This window comes from Manacus candei, unplaced genomic scaffold (genome assembly GCF_025592945.1).
Source record: "Manacus candei isolate 608988 ecotype Guabito, Panama unplaced genomic scaffold, ASM2559294v1 h1tg000124l, whole genome shotgun sequence".
Lineage (NCBI taxonomy): Eukaryota > Metazoa > Chordata > Aves > Passeriformes > Pipridae > Manacus > Manacus candei.
The window spans coordinates 1422063-1440739 of record NW_026138172.1 but is presented as its reverse complement, the minus strand read 5'-3'; the positions used below and the strand labels follow the sequence as shown (position 1 = coordinate 1440739).

Sequence of the window (18677 nt, the reverse complement as noted above, 5' to 3'; positions counted from 1 at the left end):
CTGGATGAGCAGAATTTAGAGATGCAATTACAGTTTACCTGCAGACTAAGCATACACTTTATGTTAAGTACTTCTTGAACTATAGGAAACAGTATAGAATAAGCTGAATTTGCTTTGTCTTTAAATCCTTTTGCACTTCCCTGTAAAGCACTGACAAGTCTGAAATCTTCAGATTCCATAGAAGAGGCAGCAGGCTTTGATTAAACAGCTGCTCCTGTTATCTGATTTAATGGTGCTGGTGAACTGAATGTTCTTGTGGCCCAGAAGGTTTCCAAAGCAGTGTGCTGACTGGTGAGCTTGTATTCAGAAATTGCCTTCATCCTTCAGAGATATGCACTGAATCATTGGAGGGGGTGAAAAACTGCAGCTGTTGAGTGGCACGTGGTAACAGTAGGCACAGAAACTGAAGGGGATATTATCTGCAGTAGGAATGTCGGGAGGAGATGGCATCTGGGCAGAATGTAACTGTCCAAACTCGAGCAAAGCACTGCAGAAATACTACTCTTCTTTTTATATGCTGTGACTGAAATGGTGAGAGGGCTGATTCATTCTTTCTCTGCATTATTTATGCCAAAGTAAAACAAGTAGAAAATCACTCTCATTTGGTGGAGTTCTACACTCTCTTTGCAATACAACAAACAAATACAAACAAATGCTTCTAAAACTCCCACAAGATAGCTTTGGTCTCACATGGGTTCTCTGAGAAGCCTTTCCATTTTGTGTCCCATCAGGGCTTGCTCACGTGTGATCTCTCATGGGATGATGTGTATTTGGAGAGCCAGTACAGCATCTTGTCAGAAAACAAGCTTTTTACAGATATTGAGGCTGCTAGTGCCTGGGAATTCAGTTCCTACAGTCCAGCCAGCTCTCACCAGCAGTTCTGCCCATAAATAGCTTTATGTGTCTAGAAATCTATTTTCTGGCCTAGCCATGCTGATGAAGGGTGTGTGTGGTCAGGTACAGCTGAGAGCAGTGAAATGACATTATCGTGTCCTGACTTCTAACTTGGTCAAGTTTCTGGTTTATGAAGGATGTGCAGCTGTGTGTCAATTTAAAATCCATGAAGTCAAGTACAGACTGTGGTGCCTAATGGGGAAGGCTAGTGATTTTATTATCATCTCTTTATCCTTAAGACCCTCAAGGTTTATCTAGACTTGGTTGTCAGATAAGTGGAAAGATGGTAATCCCTTAGTCAAACAGGAAAGTACTGCTATTAGTATCAATTTAATCTTTCATGTGTCTTTTAGTATGTTTAATTTATGTCAAACAATTTCTGCTCTTACATAAGCACTGGGCAAATCGAAGACAGAACAATCTCTAGGAAAACAAGAGGCAATGGTAGTAAAGAGATTTCCAAGTTCAGTGTACTGGTGAGCAAATTACAGAGTAGAGGAAACACCCCAAAACCACAGAGTTACTGTGAAGTCAGCTGGTCCACCCTCCTGCCCCAAGGCAAGCTCAGCTATTCCCTCCCTTTCCTGGCAATGCTTATCTAGACAGTTCTAAAATGTGCCCAAAGGCATGGTGCACCCTTTGCATCATCCCCCAGTAATCTCTCCCAGTTGTTCCTGTTGGTACAGTGGTTACCTTGGAAGTGTGATTATCCTTTGAAATCTAGATTGTACCTCTTCAGATCTTGCAGCCTTTCTATTTTATTTATTCATTCTACCTTTTGTGTTGTCATTCTTTTGTCCCCTAACCCCCCCCCCCAAAAAAAAAAAAAGAAAAGGGGAAGCTTTTTGGACTTACTGGCTACTTTTCTTTTGGTTGAAATTGTTCAAATATAATAATGCTGGGCAGCAATACAAAACCCTTGGAACAGGTGCTTCTAAAACTTCAGGTGATTTTTTTAAATCCTACTCCAGCAAACTCACAGTGGTTTGAAATTCAGGCTTCATCTTCTTTTCCTGTGATATTTACAGAGTAAAAGGTCTCCAGGTGGACGTTGCTGTAGCCATCTGCTTTTATGGTGTGAGCAACAGGGCACCCAGACCTGCTGGACCTTTATCCCAAAGGCAGTTCCCCACAGGACTCTTCTGACATGAACAAAGAGTGACAGCAGACAAGGGACAGCAAAGGAAGGGGAGGAGCGAGAATGTGCCCTGTTCCCCTCCTCTCCACAAGTCATTTCCAGAACCATCCAGAAAATTGCTTGAGTCAAATGTTGCACAGGCTTTCCCACTCCATACGATGCCCTCCTGCTCTTTAGCTCCTGCAAGGGTCCTACAGGCAGCCCCTGAGGTCAAATAGCAGGTGGTTGCAGGAGACATGGAGATAGAGGAATGTCAGTGGCTGTCCAAGGAAGTGAGTGGTCCAGAGAAGATTCAATAACCTTTTCAGGGCAATGCACTACCTGCTCTACTTTGTTCTGTCTTCCCTATGAGGTTTTCCCACAGGAGGGAACAAATGAATTAACTATTTTATCACCTCACCTGTGTCCTCCTAGACAGGCATTCTCTTTTGTGCCGGTTTCATTGATTGATGTAATCAGACTGGCAACTAATCAAAGCGATCTCAGTAGCCTAATTCTGTACCTGATCTCTCTCTGTTTGTGCTTCAAGGTCTTTGACAGGGTCCGAGAAGATTGCCCTAATTTCCACGAGAAGATTAAGCCTATTAATGCTGAACTCACTCAGCCCAAGCTGGCCATCAGTGCTGAAGACGAGGAGGAGCTTCTGACCCGGGTCAATATTGTCTTCCACTGTGCAGCAACTGTTCGATTCGATGAGCCCCTGAAGTATGTCCTGCTTTCTGTGTTTGCTAAGCATGATTCAGAATGCACAACAGCCCGTGACACGCTGTTCAGAGCATCTCTTTGTATCTGCAGTGGTGATTCTCCTCTCAGGTGTTCGTGCTGCACGTCCTTCTGGGCTGAACGTCAATGCTCTGAAAATGTCATGTGCATGTGCACGTCAAAAGTGAAGTATCTTGGCAGATTTCCATGGGAGCAGAAGGAACTACTACAAGCTTGGGTTGTAATACAGTAAGGGAGTTAAGTATGACCTAAAACTGGGGTGAGGAAGAGTGTATTTGAGGTCAAGAGGGGATATTTTGGCAGAGCTGGAGACAGCTTGAGGTGTAACTATGTTGCGTCTGTCTCTAAAGCAAGTGTTAATGGCCTTTCTTGTCACTGACTAACTGGAGAGGGAAATGAAATGTGGTTTGAGAAAATAGCCTCGAAAATAGCCAACACTCAGTGTAATTAACTGTTTACAATAAGTGCTGGGTTTCTGAAGGATTTCCCCAGGGAGTGCTTGTCCAGGCAGGCTTTTCCATTAAGAAAAAACAGCAGAAATAAGCCACTAAACCAAGATTAGATGTGTAAGTGCTTCTATGCAGCTCAACAAACTGCGGTGGTTGATCTGAATTATTAGATCTTCATAGTTTTTTGACAAACACTAAAGCTGTGGAGTAGAAAACACAATTATTAATATCAATCTTCATTTGCTCGTACATAGGATAAATAGATATCCACTATGTCCACCACAAAGTATTTGCTTTTTAGAACAAATAATTAGAGAAACACCAGAAAGGAAGCATCCCTTGATGTAATCTTGAGCCATGTGTACAACATGACTCAAGATGTAAGTACCAAAGCGTTATATTAATAGCCATAAATGTTCTTAAATCAATACACAAATAAACATGCTTTAAAAATATGTCTTAATGGCATGAAACATCAAAGGGAAACAATGTTTTAATAAGGAGGATAGCTAGAAAGAAGTTAAAAGTTTGAATGGTCATCAGCTCAGAGGAAGTGTAGAAGCTATTTAAAGACTGATTGCATGTAATCTGTTAAAATCTCTCCAGCAGAACAAGGAAAATCCAGTGTGATTAAATGGCAAAATATGAGAAGTTGTTCAAATCAAACTATTCCTGTCTAAATAACAGAATACATCAGATGGGTAAAATTTCTAGCAAGTGAAATGTGAAAGCACAATATTGCTGCTCATAAAAGGATTTCAAGCAGCAACTTGACAGTAACCAAAAAAAAACTCCTATTTTTTAAACATGGCAGAAGTCCAGAGATTACCACATAATATGTAAAGCCAATAGATAAGGGAGGTGAAAAAGCAGTGTTATCAAGATATGAGAAAACCAGCAATCAAGAAACTAAGTGAATTACTGGCATCAACATTTAGAGAATTATCCAGATAGAACTCTTGAGGGCAGAAACCTCAGAAATTTTGTTATATTGAAATATTAGTAGATGCTGGTTTAAGATATATATAGAATAAATAAAGAGTTAGAGGGTTAGATGATACTCCCTTAGAAGGCTAAAGGAACTCTGAACATCTCAGCAGAAATCCATGCTGGGCCTGTATTATGAGCACAGTTCTGTTCACCCCCTCTCAGAAGGGATGCAATCGAACAGAAATGTACACAGAAAAGTAGCTTTCACATGAAGGGTAGCTAAAGTACGAGTATCCATCCTGCCAGAAGGGCAGAAGGAAATAGAAGTGTATAGAAAACACTATTCTTTAACAGAGGCATGTAAAAAGAAAACTATCTCTGGGTTTAGATACTGTGATCCAAATATTAATCATTCTCTTAGCTTCTGTTTTCATTTCTCTGGACTATTTACAATTTATCTTCAAGATAATTAACTTTGTTAGTATACACTGTACTTGATAGCTTTATTCATAATATTGTACATGTTGTTGAAAGCTTCTACTCCTGAGCTGAACAGATTGCATATTCCTTAACCTTGTCCCTTCTGTGCAGGAAAGTGTCTCTCTTCCAGTACAAAGTGTGCAGCAGAGTTGTACATCTGTTTGCTGAGATCCATTGCAGATAGTCTCTAGGACAACTTCTAGCTATGCTGGGTGCTTGAAGGTCAATCTTGCTAATTAGGACACTCTCATGTGCTTATCAGTTCTCCTCTCCACTCCTGGGGAATTTAACCTGTTATCTTTAACTGTGTCTTCTTTGATTAAGAATGGCTTCAAACTGAAAGAGTAGGTTTAGAGTGGGTATTGGGATGAAATTATTGGCTGTGAGGGTGGTGAGGCTCTGGCACAGAGAAGCTGTGGCTGTCCCATCCCTGGAAGTGTTCAAGTTCAGGTTGGATGGGGCTCTGAGCAACCTGGGATAGTGGAAGGTGTCCCTGCCCATGGCAGAGGGGTTTGAACTGGGTGATCTGGTCCCTTCCAAGCCAGGCAACCTATGAATATGTTTTTCTGGGTCCAAGGATGTTTTGCTGCTTACTGAAACCATGTGTTTATCTAGTCCCTTAAGGAGAATGTGGAATGGGTACCAGAGGAACCACAATGCCTCAGTGGTTAGAAATAGTTGTTCCAGGAAGGGGTGGCAAATATGTCAGATTTAGAGATGTTAATGAAGTGTTAATTCTGACCCTTCAAACTGAGTAAAAATAAGTGAGAGATATTCCATGTCCAGAACAGCAGAGCCAGCAGCATTATTCTGAAAGCTGGTTTAGCCCTTGCATTTTACTGGTGCTTTCTGCTCTGCTGTGTCCCCTTCTCTCAGAGACTTCCCTTTCCTTCGTGGGGTTTGGATAAGGCTCAGTCTTAGCATATTCTTTCCAGTGAAAGGCATTTTGTTTGCTTCCCCTGCCCTCCTCAGACACGCCCTGCAGCTGAACGTGATGGGCACGCAGCGGCTCCTGGAGCTGGCCCGGCAGATGCAGAACCTCGAGGCCTTCATCCACATCTCCACTGCCTATGCAAACTGTGTCCGGAAATGCATCGAGGAGATCATCTACCCACCCCCAGCCGAGCCCAAGAAGCTCTTTGACTTAGTAGAGTAAGTAGGAACTGCATCACCCCTCTTTGCAGACCTGTGAGTGCTCACACCACCTGTCGGGTGGGATTTCTGTTCGTGGTCGCTGTTACTGCTGTTTCTTTGTGGTTTTTTAAAGACTCTGATTTCATGAGGGTCCAGCATTAAGTTCTGCACACAAAGGAGTGTATTTGCTGCCAGGAATGGAGTTGCTGCTTTCTGTAACATGCAACCCTGTTGCTGCCTTAGTAAGAACTGAATTTTTGCATATGCCTTATGTAATTTTTTTTTACTCTTCAGCTCCACAACGTTGTTTTCACTCATTTCAAAAATCCTGTGGTATTAAATTGGAGTTACATGGGGATGAGACAGAAACAGGCTTTTTTAGAGAATTCAGTGTGAGAACCAGAGAATCATTAAGGTTGGAAAAGACCTCCACTGAGATCATTGAGTCCAACCTGTGACTGATCACCACCTTGTCAACGAAATTATAGCACTGCGTGCCACGTCCAGTCATTACTTGAACACCTCCAGGGATGGTGACTCCACCACCTCCCTGGGCAGCCCCTTCCAGTGCTTAACAACCCTTTCCATGAAGAAATTCTTCCTGAACCTCCCCTAGTGCAACTTGAGGCACTTGGAATCCAGGACTTTGAGGGGACAACAAAAACTCTTGTTTAATTGAATTTACCAAAATGAAGAATAATTAGAAAGAATAACAAAATCAGCTGATAAAGGCCCCAGGAAACATTCCCCTTTCAAAAATTTTCCTACAGCTGTTAGTGTGTTTTCATGAATTTTCTAGTGGTATTCCACTTGGGTGCTATAAGCAACTGATCTGTGAACTAATTAACACCAAGAGCTGGCATAAAATCTTTCTTCCTGATTTAAGGTAATAAGAGATGAGATTAATTAATGTCCACCAGGAGAACTGCTGATTCCTTATTAAAAAAAAAAAGATAAATGTTTGTCTAAAGAAATTATTTCACTGCCTAAGAGCTACTCCAGAAAATTTAGTACAAACCAGTATTTTCTATTTGAATTTCTCTAGTGGCCCATATTCTTGGATATACTTACTTCCAGCTAGTAGTCATCTGTCATTTATCATTTATTCAGTAAGTGAAGCACAATAAAAACATAAGAAATGCCCTAATGCATTAGAGAATGGACTGCTTGGCCCAATATCTTGCCCTCAACAGTGGCACTCGGTATTTTATATTTAGGGTAACTACCCCAGCCTGGATATTGCCATGGAGGTTTCATGGAGCTGTCAGCTGTGATTCCAGAGCTCTTGCAGAGCTACAAGTGCTGGTTCTGAGCTCAGCAACCTCCAAGACCAGTTTTGATAGACTGCTTTTCCCTAAATGGACTACTTTATTTACAGTGAAGCTAATCTGTCACCTTTTTGCCCACTGCCTCAGTTTTACAGTGTCCCTTGGAGTTCATCACTGTCAATGTTACATTTCACTGCCCCAAGAATTACCATCACCTGGAACTTTGAAAACAGTTGGAGTTGATGTCTCAGATAAAAAAAGACTCCAGCACAGGTCTGATTGCTAATCAGAAATGTGCAGAAGGACCTGGCTACCTCAGAGGTTGCTACTTCAGCTGCTTCATATGAGGCCCTAAGAATTTACTTATCATAGCTTGCATGTGCAGCAGAGAGGATGATATTTGAAATGACAGAGGATGGGTTTTCAGATGTGTTCTTTGATAGTTCTGTTTTCTTAGCCACATAATTACAGATGAATTTTCTTAGGGGGTTTTTTTGTTAGATTTTTAATTTTTTTTTTACTGTTTTTCCTACATCCCCTACTCCAGAAGCTGACCAACTTCTGGTACTTTCAGTGGGACAGAAATCACAGTGTGCCCTCAGCTAGGATGGCATCTGTTTCCTTACAGTGTTTACAGGGAGCATTATAATTGCTCACAGCAAAGACACCAGGTGGGCCTTGTTGGAAATCACTCTCTCCAGGGTCATTGGTTTGGCAGGTGTTCTGCAAATCAAAGGCAGTGGATGAAAGAAGTGCATGGGGCTGCAGAGTGTGAGAAGGAGCAGGGAAAGGTTCTGGGGTGTCATACCATAGGTGGAATGGGATTGAGAAAACTATGAGGTTCTAAAGGGCAGAGGATTGCTTGGGGAAAGCAAAGGAAGATGAAGCAGGGTTGCAAGAAGATAGAGATGCAGCTTTTATTACTCATCATGTAAGTGAAAGAAATAGTGTGTGGATGTCTGGGCACAGAAGGTTTTAGAGAGAGGAGATTAAGAGATACCAAAATGTTACCTTCCAAGTGGAGGGGGGGGGAGCAGATAAGGACTTATAAACTGCTTCAAAAAGCAGGGGAGAAATACAGGTCATGTTTTGCATCAACCAGCTGTGGAAGATTCCCTTCACAAACAACCCTTGTCTTAAAGTGTTCTTCTGCAAGTGCATTAAGAGGGATAATCATAGAACTGGGTGCAATAACAGATCCATTTAACGACACTTTTGGCTGTGCACTTGATATATGCTTATGATTATTTATTCAGCTGAAATCCCAAGTAGGACTCCCAGCTGTTTCTTTTTCTGTTTTTATCCTCCTACTATATCTTGGGTTTTCTGTATTTCGATATTTAACCTGCAAGTAAAGCCTTAGGCTTAAGCTGTGTAAACCAAAAGTCACACTTCTAAAGTGCTGCCAGGCCAATAGGGGAAACATATAATCTGCTGCATCAAGCATGGTTTGCCTTAATCTAAAGCTGAAGGCAATCAGCTTTGAAGGGTGTGCTGAGGTAAGGAACACGGCACACAGAGAACTGTAGGCTGAAGCAGAACTGGTTTTGTTATTGCAGGAATTACAGATCAGTCATCGCTTACAAGAAACGGTCTTATTAATGCGAAGTGATTAACACAGAAAGTTATGTTTTCCTACAGCAGAGTAATTTGGTGCGTGGAGAAGTTAGTAATTGTTTGATTTGCATCTTTTGTTTCTAGGGGGCAGTTGCAGCAGTGAGCAAAAGTAGTGGCTTTGTGAGTTGGCATTTCAAAATCTTCCAAGTAGGTCACAGAAGGGTAGGAGCGTTCGCCTGGCTGAACTGTCAGCTCAGCTCCTGTGATGGCAGTGCTGGTGGATCAGCTCACCTGGCAGGATGGTACCCTTGAGACAGGTCCTCTTGATGACCACTTAAAATAATGCAGAGACCTGAGGGAAGGATGGAGGCAAGGGGAAATCGCTTCTCCTTGTGTTTCTACACCTGTCCTTGCTTTGTGAGAATGACCGTATTATTAAATTAAAAAAGTAAACAAACAAACAAACAAAACCCCAAACACAAAACAACAGGGGGGAAAAAAAAAGAGAGAAAGGAAAAAAAGACTTGCATGCAGCTTAATCTGAGTTCCCAAATGAAACAAGTCTTCCTCGAGGCTCTGCAGAAACAGTCACCTCCTTTTGGTAGGCTGGTAATTAGTTACTCAGCAGATTCAAACAATGGCAGTTTAGCTGAGACCCTGAGGTTCAGTGGCTGCCTGAACAGGCTTTCCAGATTAAGTCAATATTATGTGCTGCTTTATAACCTCTTTGTAAACTTCAAGTAAAACTTCATATTTTATGGTTAAACACTTTTCCTGCCTTGTTTTTTAAGCATGGGACCAGACTTGCAAAGGAAAGTATTTGTGCCTCCATACTGCTTTTTTATTTAAAAAAAAAAATTTCTGTATATTAAAACTGTCATATTCTTGTTAACTCATTTCAAAACTGAGAGACTCACTGAGTTCAACCCTCCCCTGCAGACTGTTCAGCAGTTTCAGTGAAGCAATGTTTTCTCATGCAACAGTTTTCCTGTAATATTTCCATCTGTGCCTAATGAGAGCCATCTGAAAAGTGCTGTGCCACCTGAGCCACCAGGTATTTGCAGGGTTAAGTTGACGTGATCCAGTAATTCTTCAGGTGTGACAATCTGCACCATATTTCTCTCCCACTGACCTCTGCCTGTTCCTGAAATTCAAGACAAGGAGGGGTGAAGTGAGGATCTGCAGGAAGCAGTATCCTTGCAATGCCCCTGGGAAGAGGGCACCCATTCAGACTGAACTGTAAGTCCGTTGACTTAATTACAAATTGGATTAGAGGAGCTAATCTTTGATTCTGTGGTGTAACACCAGACTGCTGGAAGCCTGTCGGGGATTGGCAGCGGTGTGAGGGCTCTGGAAGCACAGCCAGTTCCTGTCCTTTAGACCCAGATGCTGGCAGGACCTGTGAAGTCCTGATGGTGTGCCAGGGAAGAGCCTTAGGGATTTAGGCCCCTGCTGCAGCACCGGGGTGGTAAGAGCTGCTTTTTAAAAGGTATATGCGTAACTACTTCTGATGGATTATGTACTTGCATACCTTAAACAAGATAAAAAATATTTGGTGGGGTTCTTTTGCTCTGTTTGTTTTTTTAAAGCACCATCAGTTTCAGTGTTTGCTCTGTGTGAACAAACCCCTGGAAAACCTGTAAGAAGGAACATTAACACTGTAAATTGTGCTGCTGGAATAATATCCCTGTATTATGTTGTTCCAGCTGTTGAGACCTTTGTAAATGCTACGTGACCAGGTAACTCAGGGCTACCCAGAATCTCCTGAAATGTACTTGGGAGCATACACTGTGTTGGCTAAGGATGAGCACTACCTAGTGGGATTGCTTGGCTGGAGAGCTCCATCAGGCTGTATTTATGTTACAGATTGCAGTGAAGCATAAAGCATGCAAGAGATTGCTCCAAATTGAGATTGTACAGGTACCTGGATTTGAGCTGGATGTTGCAGTGTGAAGCTCACCAGGTTTATTTTGCACCTTGAACACAAAAATAACCTTTCTCCCACAGAGCTGTTCTAACTCCAAACCTTAAGTGGCTTTGACCTCTGTTTCAGGTCAGGATTCCTGTCTCACCAGTCTTTTTTGCCAAAGTCTTTTCTGTCTCTGCATGATGGATAATGACATTCTCCTTGTTTCGTACAGGTGGTTGGATGAATCCATCATTCAAGACATCACACCCAAGTTGCTTGGGGAATGGCCCAACACTTACACCTACACCAAAGCCTTGTCAGAATACCTGATTCAGCAAGAGAAAGGAAACTTGAACATTGCTATCATCAGGCCATCCATCGTGGGAGCCAGCTGGCATGAGCCTTTCCCAGTAAGTATGGATACACCATTCCCTACCAAGAGCCTTTTGATGCAGCTGGGGCTGTGGTACTGTCAGGAATCTCCCTCCACTTGGGTAGCAATGTCCACTTGAGAAACAGCTACTCCAGTTCATAGGAGGAGGTGGAGAACCTGTGCTGGAGTAGAACAGCAAACCTGCTTCAGCATCTTCAGGAAGGACTCTTGTGTCCAAGTGAAAAGAACACATTTAAGCAATAATAAGAGCTGGGATACTTATGGTGCAAAATGCTGGACTTGCAACTGATTGTCTGTTCAGACACACAGGGGAGTTTCTGTATTCGAAACATGAGCTCTGAGGATCAGTTGTAGTCCTGATACATCCTGGTTTGAGGCTTTCCATGGTCTACTCAACCTATCAGCACCCTAGACTTCCATGGTCCTTGAAAGCATTGGATGATGTTAGGTACAGTTAACTAATATCTCTGGTTTATGTTGGTAGTCGTTGAGTTTGCCGGATTCACACTTGAGTGGGCCCGTTGCAGATACAGATGTCAGACACACAGTAATTAAATGCAGCTGCACTTTTGAAATTAAATCATTCATTAAGCTAAATATATACTGTTAAGAATAATGTGCCCTCACAGTGCAGCCAAATTGGAAAGGCAACATAAAGTCGCCTTTGGCTTCTGTGCAGCCTGAAGTGTGCCAGAGATGGCTGAGATAGAGCCAAGGCTCTGGGCCAAGCTCCCCATCTTGGAAAGGGAGAGGGAGCTTTGTTGGCTGTTTCAGATACCTGCTCCTAACTCCAGCTCCCACAAGTGGCAGTTTCCCTGACCTGAAGTAGGATGGGTTTCAGAAGTGGAATGGTATGGTTTGGTTTTTTTTCCTTCCTTGTCTTAGAAATTAGCTGGAGTAACCAAATCACTCCGTGACATTGGCCTGTTGTCTGCAGAGGGTAAATAACACACTGGCTGTTTTCAGCAAGTATGACAGCACCAAGACACTGTGGTGTTTACAGGCAGATCTTATTCCTGCAGCCAAGAAATAGGAAAGAAGTGGTTTCTAAAAACAAGCTTAGATTCTTGTTGTTGGTGGGTAAATTGCAGACAGAATGAGGCGTCTGACAACGCATCCCCTGGTACTGGTTGGTGTCCTGGCAGCTGTCCCAGATGGGCTGGCATCCATCTAAACTGGTGTCTCCTTGCTGCTTTGTCTATGCCACACCATTATAGCACTGTCTCAAGCCCCTGTAAGCAACATGTCATTGAAAGAGACACTAATCATTCTTCTTTTTTTTGCAGGGTTGGATTGACAACTTCAACGGGACAAGTGGAATATTTATTGCGGTAAGTCTAGTTACTACTTAAACTCCCCCTAAAGTAGAGTTTGATGTACTAAAAGAACAACTTTAACAGCACCACTTAGAAACTGTGTGCAGAAAAGGGTAACAGCAGGTTTCTGGATCTGGTAGAAGGATGTCACACACTTGCCATACATCTGCATGCCTGTAGGACCCAGAGGATGATCTGTTTGTGCTGAGCTTGAAAAAGAACATTGAAAGAATACATGCTGCTGCTTCACTAAATGTGAATTGCAGTTCTAAAAACTGAAGAAACTAAAGGTTTGGGCACATTTGGCCAAATTTCCAAAGAGAAGGCAAAAGATGCATTTTTGAAACTAGGGTAATTCAGAGATGTCAGAGCTTGAATCTCTTAATACAGCTTTATTTTCCAAACCAGATTCCCATACCATCAATACAAGGCAGCAGTATTTATCCTTTCATCTCTCTCTGTATGTATTGTTTCCCAATCCACTGCTATAGTTTGTTCCCCCTCCACAGTACCAAAGATTCTGAGTCCCACTTGCTATTGCTTTGTACAGGATTTCCCCTGGTCCAGAGTACACTTAAACAATGTGTGTGATTGATTCAGACTCTGCCAGTGACTTCAATAATTCACTATATTGTTGCTTAACACTGGTGTAAATAACTACTGTGCAAAATGGTGAGGAACAAACGATAAGATAAATAAGAACTTGACAAAATATTCCCTCTAATATCAAGGTAATCATTCCAATTTAATATATGATAATAGTAAAGTTGCATACCTTTTCTCCTGCCCTATAATTATTTTTTTCTGAAATAAAATCACTGCCTTAGGTCTACCTGTCAATGCATGATGCTGCATAGCTATGGGCAGATATTTTTGTTCGTATATGATTTGTCCAACTTGATTACTTTGTCAGAACTATATTGTAATCAGCCCGGTGCAGCGTATAAAAGGATTAATAGTCTGCAATCATAGGAGGGAAGAATAAAATCCAAATATCATTTTGTTAAAAAAGTTCATTTATACCTGAAGTAGAGCATAAATAAAACTGTTACAGTTACTGCTGGAATCCACAGGACAAATTAGTGTGTATAGCCCAGCTAATGCTTTTATCTGAAACCCCAGTACACATTCCAGAGGCATTCAACAGCCCCAAACGCATCTCTTGTGGTCACAGATTGTTATTGGCTTCTATTCTTGTCACAGTTTCTTTAAAAAAATTATTACAGCCTTTTATTTATTTGCTGATCACTCATAGATCTTGCACTGCCTCTCTGCTCTGCTCCCAGCATCTTGTGCTGTTCTCTGGGTTCTTTTGTGACAATGTCATCACGATCAAGAATGGTTTTGCAGTTCCTTCATTTTGCAGATCCACTCTTTACATTTTCATGTGACAGGTTCTAACTTTTGTAATGACATGAATTTTGATTTTTTTTTTTAGTATTATTATTATAACTTTTGAGCATTAAAGATATCTGTCAAATAATGGATCCAGAATTGGTTTGCAGGAGAGATGCTATACAAAAAAAAATTCCATTGCATTTTCTTTATTCCCCACAAGTGAATTGGCTGAGAAACAAATTACAACAGCTGGCTGCAGGCTGTCATAAGTGTATCATATGCCAGTACATTTATGAAACACAGACAAAATTCATATGCTTTCAGCTGTAAAACAAGCTGATAAAATCTTTCGTCATTTAAAAAGCCTCTTTCCCCCCCCCTTTTTTTTTTGCCTTTAATCTGCCAAGGAGTGAAAAACACCTATTGGTTAAGGATTTGGAAATTTTGCTCATATATCAGTCTTTTTTAAGTACTGTCCACTTTAGGAACTTACACAGGAGCTTAGGAGGAATTTCTTTGCTGTGAGGGTGGTAAGGCCCTGGCCCAGGTTGCCCAGAGAAGCTGTGGCTGCCCCATCCCTGGAAGTGTCCAAGGCCAGGTTGGATGGGGCTCTGAGCAACCTGGGATAGTGGAAGGTGTCCCTGCCCATGGCAGGGGGTTGGAACTGGATGATCTTTAAGGTCCCTTCCAACCCAAATCTTTCCATGGTTCTATGATAGATTTGTATGATTATCCCTTGTCACTCTTACCAGTACCTAATATTTTCTGTTCTTCAAAACCAAAACATTTTCTAGCCCTGCTAAATGCAACCTGCTAGCCCTGCTAAATGCAACAGCAAACCTGGTGTTGGTTTCAGTTGGGCCAGGTTCTGCATGCAGATGCCAGCCTTTATCTTTAGCTCTAAATTAACTCTATGGAAAGTAAAGATTATGAGATTCTAGGGTCAGTGTAGGAAATAGCTTCCCTTCCTTTTTATATAAAAGCTTCGACCTGCACTGAAAGATTTGAAACAGAGATGGTATTTTTTGGCTCAGGATTGAAGCTCTGAGGTTTTTCAGTATAGGAGATAAGGAGACAATGAAATTCATGTCATCTGCACTAAGCTCTTCAGTACTGAAGTACAATGTTTAACTACACTGAGGCTTAACTAGGAAAAAGACAAAGAACAATGACAATAGATACAGTGTGTAGAGACCAGGTTGTTTGGAATGTTTTCTGGAAGGGAAAGGTATTTATTATTAGGGACCCAAGAGACTTTTGGTCTTTGGAGTGGGGGCAGGATTAATTAATAAATACATAAGTTAATGTGCTTGGATCTGGTGAATTGGTTAATTCCTGTTTGGTAGTTTAAAAATGAACCCTTGAATATCTGAGTTGTGCATTAGTTTGATTACCTGAAAGTTGTGTCAGTACAACCAGCTCTCTTGGCCAACTGTATTTCAAACTGCAGTTGTTAGACAAGTAGCTTTATTTGCCTTAATTAAGGATGGAAAAAGCAGAAGGGAAGTGTTTTAGTGGTTTGGTTTTGTGTAATTGAGTTGTTACCCCATACCAAAATACTCACTTTCAACTTCTAACCCAAGCTCATCCTATAGGGAGAACAACACCCAGATTCAGGTTTGGTTCAGATGATCTGAACTCCAAACTTTGAAAAGACTTTTTTTCCTCACTCATAATATTTAAGTCTGATCACTTCATTCTATTAATAGATACATTTCTTTTAAATATTCATGAAATATGGGAACCCAAGTAGTTCTTGATAATCTAATTATGTTTCTTTTGCCCACAGTTTCTGCAGCTGCTGTGGGGAGCTGTGTTGATTGAAGAACAAAATGAAATCAATTACATTTCTGCTGGACTGTAATTGAGGCATTTTGTCTCACTGTTCCATATTACTTGTAAAGACCTTTCTCCCTGCAAGGCAGTGGAACTGTAGGGCAGAACTGGTTTAATTTGTGTTCTGGACAGTGACTGGCCCCAAAGCACCTCACCTGGGAGGCTGTCCAGAGACATCAGGCTCTGACTGGGAAATTATTTTGGAGGCTTCAGCTTACAGCAGCTTCTGTTTCACTAAAGAGAAAAAAGTCAGCAACTATAAACAGAAATCAAGCCATATCTGATAAAGAAATACCAAATAATTTTCAGTGTGAGAAGTAACTCAAAACACTTAAACCCTGATGTCTTTCTTAAAAACACAACATAAGAAATCTCTAAATCATAGAAGCATGGAATGGCGTGGGTTGGAAGGGACCACCCAGTTCTAACCCTCTGCCAAGGGCAGGGACACCTTCCACTATCCCAGGTTGCTCAGAGCCCCATCCAACCTGGCCTTGAACACTTCCAGGGATGGGGCAGCCACAGCTTCTCTGGGCAACCTGTTCCAATGTCTCACCACCTTTACAGTAATGAATTTCTTCCTAATATCCAATCTAAACCTACTCTCTGTCAGTTTGAAGCCATTCCTTCTTGTTCTGTCACTCCAGGCCCTTGGAAATAGTCTCTCCCCATCTTTCTTGTGGGCTCCCTTCAGGTCCTGGAAGGCCACAATTAGGTTACCCCAAAGCTTCTCTTCTCCAGGCTGAACAAACCCACTTCACTCGTGTGTACATGACCATCACGTGCTGCTCTGAACACATCCATCAAACGTCCTCATTTTGAAGGCTTAGGAAAGGACTTGAGTGTACCTGTGAAAATGTGAGAGTTGATCACACAGTGGTCTCTAGTGGGCATGTGTTCGCAGCAGTCCAACATCCATAACTGACCTTAGTTTGCCCCCTTTGGTTCTTTTTGCTTTTTGTTTTTCCCCTTGAAAAAGACAGTAGTAAGAACACAAAAAAAAAAGAAAATCACAGTGAAGTTTCACGTCAAGATGTTGTCTAAGCCTAACTGTGATATTCTGCTTGGGGCAGCAGAAGTTAATGCATGACAGGGGTTGAGGAGGATGGAGTGAGGCCTGTGGGGAAACTTCCACTGTTACTCTGTCAGAGCCCATGATCCCTCTGCCAGATGCACCAAGGATGAGATAGGACTGCTCAGGAGTCTCAGCTCTTGAAAATTAAATCAGTCATAAATGGTATTCCCTTACTTGCAAGCTATGAAATGTAACAAACCCATCTGATTATAGAAGGGGAAAGGAGGAGGAGAGGGAACAACAACCAAAAAGACCCCAATAGACTGAACACCTCCCAAAGAGGGGATGCAGTGTCCATTAAAATCCACCAATGATCAGTAGACAATGGCATGTGCTTTACAAGTTAAGAGCAGGTCTTAAAGGCTTTTTTAATCACTTCTTTTTTTTCTCCTCAAACTTTAGGCAAGGGTTTTTGCATGACTAGGCATTTCCTGTCTAGTTGCTGTAGAAAATCTTGATCTATTTTATAATTAAATTGGAGTTTCAGATTGAAAGGGGAAAAAAAAAGCTGCAACATTTCCTTTGCCCTAACTTTTAAATATTGATGGATCTGAAAAGCATATTCCTTTGCCCCTTCACTCAGTCTTTCCCTCTGCTTTTGCATGGTTCTAAATTATAAGAGCTTTTTTCCTTCCTTTCCTCACTAGTGCTTTTATCCTCTCAGCTTTTTCCCTGGGTCCTCAGCTTCACTGCATTATTTCCCACATGAGAAATAACATGATTGCAGCCTTGACTCTGCCGTGGGGGGTTTCTTTTTTCATGTGCTCTGTTCAGCCCTCATACCTGATGCACCAGGTGAAGCTCCTTCACCCCATTTCACCTCCACATTTCAGTATTCCTGAAGTGTCCTCTCTGATTCAGCCAGCCATGCTGTTGCCATCTGTTGCCATGTCTCTCCTGTGGAACCTCCAAAGATTTTGAAGGTCCCCACGGGAACCCCTTGATAAGCATTCAGATTAAATACATATATTTTGGGGAGCCTGATCCCCTGAAAAATGCACTTCCAATCAAAGCAAAATGAAAATTTTCTGTTCCTGCCTACTTCTCTTTAGTTGTCAGTACTTTGTATTTTTCGCTCAGTCCTTTCTTGAGTTTTGTTGGGTGGTGAGCTCTTCAAGGCAGGGACCGTATCCCTCAGCTTAACAGACATAGCTTTGGAAAAGAGGAAAGTGGGAATACATCCAAAGGAAAGGGAGTCAACATTTGAAAAAGCCTATTGATGTAATTTCCAAAGTGACTACTTCCTTTAAAGGAAACTCAAACCTCTGTCAGCCTGTCATTTAAGGAAGTGTACCTTCAGGCATCACTGGGAGTTCTACATCAGTAAATTCAGATGTATTTCTTTGCTATTAAGTCAAATTAGGAGTCACAGCTTTCCTTGATACATAGCACAGGTGTCATAATATTCCAAACTTCCCCCGAAAATGCATAACCACGAGATCCACGTGAGATCCATCTTTGTTGTCACAGAAACCAAATAATCTTCTGCAGGACATGCCTGGCTTGAAAACCGCCACCGTGACTGTCTGTCCCCAGTCCACACTGATGAAATCTTAGCACAGGCCGAAGTTGGTGACTGTTTCCCTCTGTTCCACAGGCAGGCAAAGGGATCCTGCGGACTGTCATCGCCAACAACGAAGCGGTGGCCGACATGATCCCGGTGGACGTTGCCATCAACCTCACCCTGGCAGCAGGGTGGTACACTGCTGTGCACAGGTGGGAAGGGGCTCCTGGTTTTGGCAAGACATGGACACTTACAGCCTGCACCAGCACTTTTAAGGGAACCCAAAGCTTATTACAAACCTGTGCAAGAGCCTGGTTGATTCGTTTTCTGGTTCGCGTTTCCTCCCCTGGGTTGGCAAGGACTAAGAGTGTAGAAGAAGCAGTAAAGGCAGGTTTTAGAGCCAGGAAAGCTCTAAAGCTACAGGTGAGACCTGTTTCTTGGTGCAATCTAGGCTTAGCTGGCAAGTCTGTCTCTCAGAAGTCTCTTTTCTTAAGAGCTTTGCAGCAGCTGGTTTTTGAGCCTCCTTCCTCACTGAGTCGCTTTCCAAGTGTCTTCTGGAGTCTCCTTGGTAAAAATGCTGTGCATGTTTTCCTTGGAAAACACTGCACTATATGTATATATGTTCTGGGCTTGTATGATAGGTTATGTGACCTAAAAAATCTCCCTTCTTTGCATTGAGAAGGGTATGTATAAGTGACATTAAGGATTTAAGGAAATTCTGGCCTAACCTTA

General features: G+C 42.0%; 1 protein-coding gene across 6 annotated transcripts in view; it reads left to right on the top strand.

Annotated features, from left to right (window-relative positions):
- The window catches only part of FAR2 (fatty acyl-CoA reductase 2), a 136166-nt gene that overhangs the window by 96922 nt on the left and 20567 nt on the right, over nucleotides 1-18677 (top strand). For all 6 annotated transcript variants that reach the window (XM_051770738.1, XM_051770734.1, XM_051770735.1 and 3 more), the window contains exons 3-7: nucleotides 2562-2737; nucleotides 5587-5766; nucleotides 10715-10892; nucleotides 12163-12207; nucleotides 18039-18157. In XM_051770738.1, the coding sequence (XP_051626698.1) occupies nucleotides 2562-2737; nucleotides 5587-5766; nucleotides 10715-10892; nucleotides 12163-12207; nucleotides 18039-18157 (698 nt within the window). The remainder of the gene's footprint in view (nucleotides 1-2561; nucleotides 2738-5586; nucleotides 5767-10714; nucleotides 10893-12162; nucleotides 12208-18038; nucleotides 18158-18677) is intronic.